The 8234-nt window shown below is 32.5% G+C and overlaps 2 protein-coding genes across 2 annotated transcripts in view; one reads left to right on the plus strand and one right to left on the minus strand.

The window, feature by feature from the left end:
- The window catches only part of LOC111632848 (BTB/POZ domain-containing protein 6-like), a 13750-nt gene extending 10288 nt beyond the window's left edge, over positions 1-3462 (minus strand). Inside the window, exon 1 of the mRNA XM_023377377.1 lies at positions 3449-3462. The gene's annotated coding sequence lies outside the window, so the exon portion shown is untranslated. The remainder of the gene's footprint in view (positions 1-3448) is intronic.
- The window catches only part of LOC111632850, an 11205-nt gene extending 6484 nt beyond the window's left edge, over positions 1-4721 (plus strand). Inside the window, exon 4 of the mRNA XM_023377378.1 lies at positions 3965-4721. Within this exon, the coding sequence (XP_023233146.1) occupies positions 3965-4132 (168 nt within the window). The 3' untranslated portion in view covers positions 4133-4721. The remainder of the gene's footprint in view (positions 1-3964) is intronic.
- The last annotated feature ends 3513 nt before the right edge of the window (positions 4722-8234 follow it).

The raw sequence follows: 8234 nt of genomic DNA on the forward strand, positions 1-8234 counted from the left end.
TGTAGGATGCGATGAAAATTATTTTACTACTTCGAGCACAGAAGGCTGGATTCAATGCGTTACCTGTCGATTCTGGGTGCGCGAAGATTGCACCTTTTTTGAAAATTACTGTCAGAAATGCGATATTAATTCTAAAAAAATTAGTAAGTAGTAATGTTTATGACCTATATTTGTAATGACTATTGTTTTCCTTAATACAAAAATGAGATTATCTTTGATTTTTAATCATTAAAATGCTTCTACAGAACATTTAAACTTTATACTTACCTGCATTTCCAGCATATGAAACATTTTTGTTAACTGATAAAGCCAATATTGTTATAAGGGAAAAGACTTGGATAAACTATTTTTTCATCTGGCGGAAGTTAAGATTTACAAAAATGTTAGGATTGTTCGTGTCCCAAGGTACAAACATTGGTGTCCCGAGGTACAATCCATGATTGTACCTTGGGACAAATATCTGCAAATAATTATTTGACATTTTCTCATAAATAAAATAGCATAGGGTCAAGTGTTGCACCATATTTAATGATGTTATCAATTACTAATAGAAATATTCAATAGTCATAGCTAAAGATCAATTTGAACTTAAATTATAAAGGTTTAAAGAAAAGCGTCCCAAAGTAGAAGGATCTCCCCTAGATGAAAACCTATTCCAGGAAATTGGTTTGCTACGGGATTTGATTTTGAATGAAAGAGATGTAAATAACACACAAGACATATGCAATACATACTAAATAATAATTATAATGAGTTATTTCTAAATGTATTAACTGTGTTAAAACTTTTCTTTGCGTTGCCAGTTACTATAGCAAGTGCTGAGCGCTCTTTCAGCAAATTAAAATTAATAAAGAATTATTTCGATCCAGCATGTGTGCAGAACGCTTAATGCAATTGCTATATTAAGCATTGAAAAAAAGAAATTGCAAAAATTATAATTTTCCTGAAGTAATTCATGTATTAGCAAGAACAAAATCACGCTTTAAATAAACATGCATTAATATATGTTTGTGTTTGTAATTTTTTTTATTTTACAAAAAATGTAGTACCCAAATAGTTTCTTGCACCCGGGCCCCTTTATAGAGAAGGCCGGCCCTGTTTCGGGTGTCACCTTATACATGATCTACTTTTTCCTCTTTCTTATCTCAAAATATAACTGTGTTTCGAAATTTCAAGATTTGGCTACGATACCAGATTGAGATATATGTAAGGTTCTAGTCCACTACATTCGGTGAACTTACTTTTTTGAGCCACTTTAAAAATAATTTAGGTTACATTTCGAGGAAACTGCTTTACTTTAATCAAACCTATCTAACGACTTGCGAGATTCTCACCGGATACGTGTTATTTACCTGTAGTTTATATTAATGAAAATAACATTCTGTATAAGTAACCGTATTCTGTTTGTTTAATAAATTACGTCAGTTACATGGCATTTGGCATATTAAATCGAATTATCAGAGATTCACATACCGTATTTCTAAGTCGCGAATATTTCGTCCCCGAATTTCGAACTAACAAGGATTTCCTGTAGTTTGATTAAATTATTCTTAATACAGGCAAAACATCTATCAACCTAACATTATATAAATTAATACATCAACTATTTTATCGTCATATAGAAGGACGAACAATTATTTATTGTGACACCGTCACAATGTTCTCAACTTTTTAATATGCCTTGCCCTGTACATCGTACTTTCCTGTTACAATAGAGTCATGCCTATCAGAGGAAAATCTTTGAATTAAAGTAAGTGACTTCCGGTTGTAACAGGAAGTTTATTGTTAGCTTTCCATATCTAGTCTCGGCTTTAATCTATCTATCTACTTTTCGAGATTAAGGAAGAAGGAAGACAGATGACAGTGGAAATTTATAGGTCTACAATTTTTTTCAAATTGCAGCCCAATAAATTAAAAATATGATTAAAACTGCAATATGACGATGTTTACAGTGTACATTTCTTAGAGAATTAATTTTTTTAAGTAGTACGATTTTAACAACTTTTCCTTATATAGTATAGTCCTATAACGAAATTTGTCATTTCAAGAAACGACTAGCCATTTATTGAAGCACTAGTGCATCTTGTAACACACATTTGTTTTAGAAACTGTCAAGTTTTTCTGTTCATTTCAAGAAATCCTAACTTGTTTCTGTTGAAACTAATGAGTATTTCAGTATCTGTCTAACGAAACTTCGTGCAATGCAACACACAAAATGCAAACTTATATATTTCGTGTAATGCGTAATGGCTTACTAGCAAATGGGGTAAAACAAAGCAGATGACTGTTTCTGCGTTGTAACTTTTTTGAATATGAGTTATTTGTTTGATAAATATCAATTACAAACAAAATAACAAAATAATTTTAGTAAATTATTTTTATTAAATCTGATAACAAAAAAGTATACTTTCTTACATTTTGAATTTATTATTATTTAATGGCAGTAAAATAAAAACGAAAATACAAAAAGCAAGTTAAACCTTTTTGAATGAAAAATATTTCTCAAATTTAAGTATTTCAAAGTACGAGTTCAATTTTTTCTGGCTACATTACAGATATTTTGTAATAAAAGAAACGAATGGCATTTGATAAATACATTAATAAAAATCAAACCGTATGTGGCAATTGTTTTTATTCTCTTATTTACAGTAATTTTAGTTTCAAACATAAAATAAATCCTCAAGCTAATAATAAAAAGGTAATGTTGACTGACAACAATACAGCATAATTTTATTTTTTAACTAGCTGCAAGGACCCGCTTCGCTGGGTTTTTATTTGTATGTAATATGACGTTTTTTTTATATATACCGTGTTTCCCCGAAAATAAGACAGTGTCTTATATTAATTTTTGCTCTAAAAAATGCACTAGGTCTTATTTTCAGGGGATGTCTTATATTTCCATGAAGACGAATTCACATTTATTGTTGAACAATACGCTAAACAGGTTCGAGAGAACACCTTGCGACACATTCAACTTAACCTTTTTATAGTGTCCACATCGAGCTCGATGACCAATTAGTGCTTACTGAACCGTAGCACTATGCAAATGTGATGTGGCGTGATTCCCAGCCGACCAATTAGCGATCACCAGCGATAACATTATGCAAATCTGTGATTCCCAAGCCATAGTCTTATGCAAATCATGCCGTGTGGCGTAATTGTCTGCTGACCAATCAGTGGCTGTACTTTCAACCATCTGTCGATGACCGTTACGACTAAAAAAAAAACTTCGCTAGGTCTTACTTTCAGGGGGAGGTCTTATATTTCGCAATTCAGCAAAATCTGTGCTAGGTCTTATTTTCTGCGGATGTCTTATTTTCGGGGAAACACGGTATAAAAGACTGTTTTTCTGAGTAATCTAGAATCTAGCTGCAAGGACCCGCTTCGCTGGGTTTTTAAAAAGTAACGATAGTGAAGATTAAGATAATTACATTATAGGTAATCTTACCCGTTTTCACAGAATGCAAGAATTGGGACCTAATTCTTGCATTCTGTGAAAACGGAATTTCCAGACTAATTAGAGAATTTTTACGTTTAGTTAAACGAACTATTTTCAACGTTTCTGGAACGTTTACAATCGTTCTATAATCGAACAAAATTCGAACAAAACATTCTAAATAGAAAGCCACTTTCAGCCTCATATCTCCCGCACCCTTATAGCTATCGAGACGCGACCACACCTATGCACGAATGGAGACTTGGGGCTACCACCACATACAATTACCATTCACGTGCGATGTGTAGTTTTTACGGAAAAGTGAAATATAGGAACACAGGGCCGGATTAACCCATTTTGGAGCCCTAGACATTTTCTTCTTACGGGCCCCCCTTTCTCACACTAGAAATAGAGCACACGAAAAATATAAAACAATAAATAAAACAAAACTAAATAATGTGAAAAACTAAAACAAATCTTAAATTTTTATTAATAAAAAATATTTAATACACAACAATAAATTTTAGNCCACCATCTCACCACTTACTTTGTTCCTGGCACGTTGACAGAGCATGGCAAGGAAAGCTTAACACTATAACTGACAAAGTAAAAAAACAAAAAATATATGAAGCCTTAAAAACTTGTCAGTTGCAACTTGATGAAAACATTTTTAAAGATGTTCTCTGCTCTTCTTGAAGAGCTAGAAGGCTGTGAAGATACTGAAAGATTCCGGGCTTATCTGATGCAGTACTATGCCAATAGAACACAGCAGTGGGCATACTGCTTTAGAGTAGGTCTGCGAATCAATACAAACATGCATCTAGAAAATTTTCACAGAAACCTTAAATACAACTACATGCTTGGCAGAGAGACCAAAAGAATGGACAGATGCATATCTGTTTTGCAGGAATTTCTTCTGGACAAGGAGTTTGATGAAATTAGAAAATTTCATAAAGGAAAGATCAGCAAAAAGATGGCAAATATTTCTAAGCTACACAATGAAGGATGTAAAATAATCTCTTCCGTTGTTTCAGTTGATAATAAAGATTCCTGGAATGTAAGATCAGCATCAAATACTGAAGTAACATATCATGTGAACCATGTAGACCATGAATGTACTCAGTTATGTGTGGTTAGGTGTTTTGTATGTTATGCTTGTATAAAAGGATACACGTGCACTTGCTATGACAATGCACTTCATGGAAATCTCTGCAAGCACATTCATGCAGTGGCAGAATATGACTGCATTAAGAAGAAACAAGTTGTAAAGGAAGATTACAGCAATGTAATTGAAGAACTAAATAGAGTTCACATTAAATCTTTCTCTGCCACTTACAAGCCAGAACAATCTTCTTCTACTGCACATATAGTATCATTAGCAAATCAGGTAGTAGAAGCTATTGCAGATATGCAGGGAGAAGTCCCTGAGGCAGTTGCACAGGATGTTTGCAAGCATCTTAAATCTGCACTTAAATTAATAAAAATGAGAAAGAATACTCCTGATATAACACTGATAAAGAAGAGTGAAGAATCCCAACCATGGAATAAAAAAATTATACCTCAAAAGAGATTCTATTCCACAAAAAAACAAAGCCAAGAAGCCTAGGTTGGTTAAACCATCAGCTGGTGAACAAAAAGAACTTGAAACTGTCTTGTGCCAACAAGCAAGTGTAATAAACAGTGGTGATATGGATCATTCATATTTGTGAAAACTTAAGTTTATGAGAGATTTTAACTTTCATATTGTATTTAGAATATATTAGAATGTAAATAAAACAAAATCCTATAATTTGTTTAAAATTTCAGTCTTTCATTTTTTCAATCATATTCCAATCTTCACAAACCAATTTTAATATGTTCTTTTGTATTTAAATTTAAAAGGAAATATTTTAAAAATTTAATAAATTACTCTATAATTTTAGCTCAAATTTTATTTGGATAATTCAGATTTTAATCGATTGAACTAAAGTTAACTATATCAGGGTTAGGTTTTTTTTTAAATCTCGTGAAAACCAAATAAGGATGCCTATGGAGAAAATTGAGTTTGGTTTTGTGGAACATTTCAAAGATAAACGTTAAGGCCCTGTACACACTAGGCGTTTTTCAACGCGCGTTAAACGCTCGTCGAACGCCGAGCTAACGCGCGTTAGCTCGGCGTTCGACGAGCGTTTAACGCGCGTTGAAAAACGCCTAGTGTGTACAGGGCCTTAACGTTTATCTTTGAAATGTTCCACAAAACCAAACTCAATTTTCTCCATAGGCATCCTTATTTGGTTTTCACGAGATTTAAAAAAAAACCTAACCCTGATATAGTTAACTTTAGTTCAATCGATTAAAATCTGAATTATCCAAATAAAATTTGAGCTAAAATTATAGAGTAATTTATTAAATTTTTAAAATATTTCCTTTTAAATTTAAATACAAAAGAACATATTAAAATTGGTTTGTGAAGATTGGAATATGATTGAAAAAATGAAAGACTGAAATTTTAAACAAATTATAGGATTTTGTTTTATTTACATTCTAATATATTCTAAATACAATATGAAAGTTAAAATCTCTCATAAACTTAAGTTTTCACAAATATGAATGATCCATATCACCACTGTTTATTACACTTGCTTGTTGGCACAAGACAGTTTCAAGTTCTTTTTGTNAGCACATATATCTCAAAGCGCCCGTAAAGCGCTCGCAAAACGCGCGTTTTAACAAAAATCTATAAGCGCTCGCAAAACGCGCGTTTAACGCGCGCTTGGCTTTTGAGTGTGTACGGCTACATAGAACTCTTGGTTCTTTTAAACGCGCGTTGAAAAACGCCTAGTGTGTACAGGGTCTAATTGTAAAATAAAATATTGCAAATTTTCTAATATAAAACGTTTAAATTATTTCTAACAAGCAATGAATAATTTTATTAAGTAATACAAAAGAAAAATTTCGAGTAAGAGATTGAAAATTCAGCAGGAAAATCTTGAGATTAAATGAATTTAAGAACGAAAGTCTATATATTCTTAGAATAACTTTTATAATATACTGTATAATTTTAAATATTTTAATAAAAATAGTGAACAATAATCATCTTTTAAACATTGAGTATTAGACAAATACAAATTTGTCGTTCAAGAAACGAACAGTAACAAATTTTGTTTGTAATAAATTAATTCTGACTGTGATGTATTTACACCGCTTGCGTTCAGTCATGTGATTCAGTGACGTTACAACTGACTGTAAATTAGAATAATGCCTGTTGAGATACGTGACGTCACGAAGTACCGCCATCTCGTGGTAAAAAACAAAACTACAGCTACGGAATCGTTCTGTAATTAGACGCCAGTTACTTTATACCCATAGCAGCTGCCATTATGTAGTTCATTCTAATACCGCTAAGTGTCAGATCTATCGTTGGCACAAGCGATATGTTCATGCTTTCCCTTCTCAATTATCATCTAATTCCAATGAAGGTAAATGCTTATTTAAGTGCAATTATTTATATTATTATTACGAAAAACTATAAGCTTATATTTTGCACTAAATTTATAAAATAGAGATTACAGAATAATTTTTTTTCATTATAATTATAATTACATACAAAAATTAAAAATTATTTGTAATAATAGACAGATTATTCAAAATTAAAATTAATTAATTAATTATTTTAAAACTTAAATCCATTATTGAAAGATTTGGTGAAATTAATTTTAACATAAAAAATGACCTTACCTGTGTCTGTTAACAAATCTGTAATTACAGTATTTGTTACTTCGAGGCGAAACGTTAATATATTACTATATCAAACCAAAACTAAAACTTAAACTGATACTTCACAGTGATAACACGAACGATATGAGATGAAGATTATAATTATTACTAATAAAATAAAGTGTTATTTGTGTCGATTTTATGGAAAAAAATTACACTGTCATTTTCAAAATGTAAATTTAAATATTTTTCAATAAAAAGTCATTTCAAAATGCAGTAATTTGAATGCATTACAATTCTTATACTAAAATTTAATTTTTTCATTCTCTCTTGCGTTACTACTTTTTTTTAAAAAAACTTTTTCCACCCTGTGGACGCTGAGGGCCTTTTTCAGCAAACCCATTATGGGTTCGTGCCAAACCCACAATGGGGCGGCCGGATGGTGAGGGACGGGGGCCGAACAAATCCGGTCGGATCACCCCCTGAAAAATTCCTGGGTTTTTTTTTTTTTACCCGTCCGGATTCGATCCCGGGAGTCCTAAGGGGGTGGGCTGCCACCTTGACCGCTTGGCCATCCGGCCATTACGTTATTAATTTAAGTCTAGATATTCGATAATATATCATCATCTTTTTATGAAATTTTTAAAAATTATGCTTACGTTAACTCGTTCGTTTTGATCTAAGTGCCTCTGTAGTATAAGAGAACAATAGATCAAGAACAACTCTAATCTAGTCAACATGGCTTTCCATTTACGATAACACATTTTCGGGTCAGGGCCGGCCATCGGGGGGGGGGGGGCGGCGGATGCTGTGCACCGGGGCCCCGCGATTGAGGGGGCCCTAACATTGTCAAGAATGCACAAGAAAACTCGACAATATTCCTATCGTTGTCAGTATGACGAAAAGTACATTTTATCGTAAACATTATTATTGTAATCTCTGAATTTCGACAATCTTCAAACTAATTCTCGGTGATGCGAATGTTTAGTTTTTGTTATTTGATTCGGGAAACTCCCGAGAATCCCCACCTAAATTCGACTTTTAAAAAAAATCTCAATACCATATAGCCCGCGTTAAGAAATGAAATAATACTGTGGCCGTC

Source organism: Centruroides sculpturatus, unplaced genomic scaffold (assembly GCF_000671375.1).
Source record: "Centruroides sculpturatus isolate CEXI.00-Female unplaced genomic scaffold, Cexi_2.0 scaffold41, whole genome shotgun sequence".
NCBI lineage: Eukaryota > Metazoa > Arthropoda > Arachnida > Scorpiones > Buthidae > Centruroides > Centruroides sculpturatus.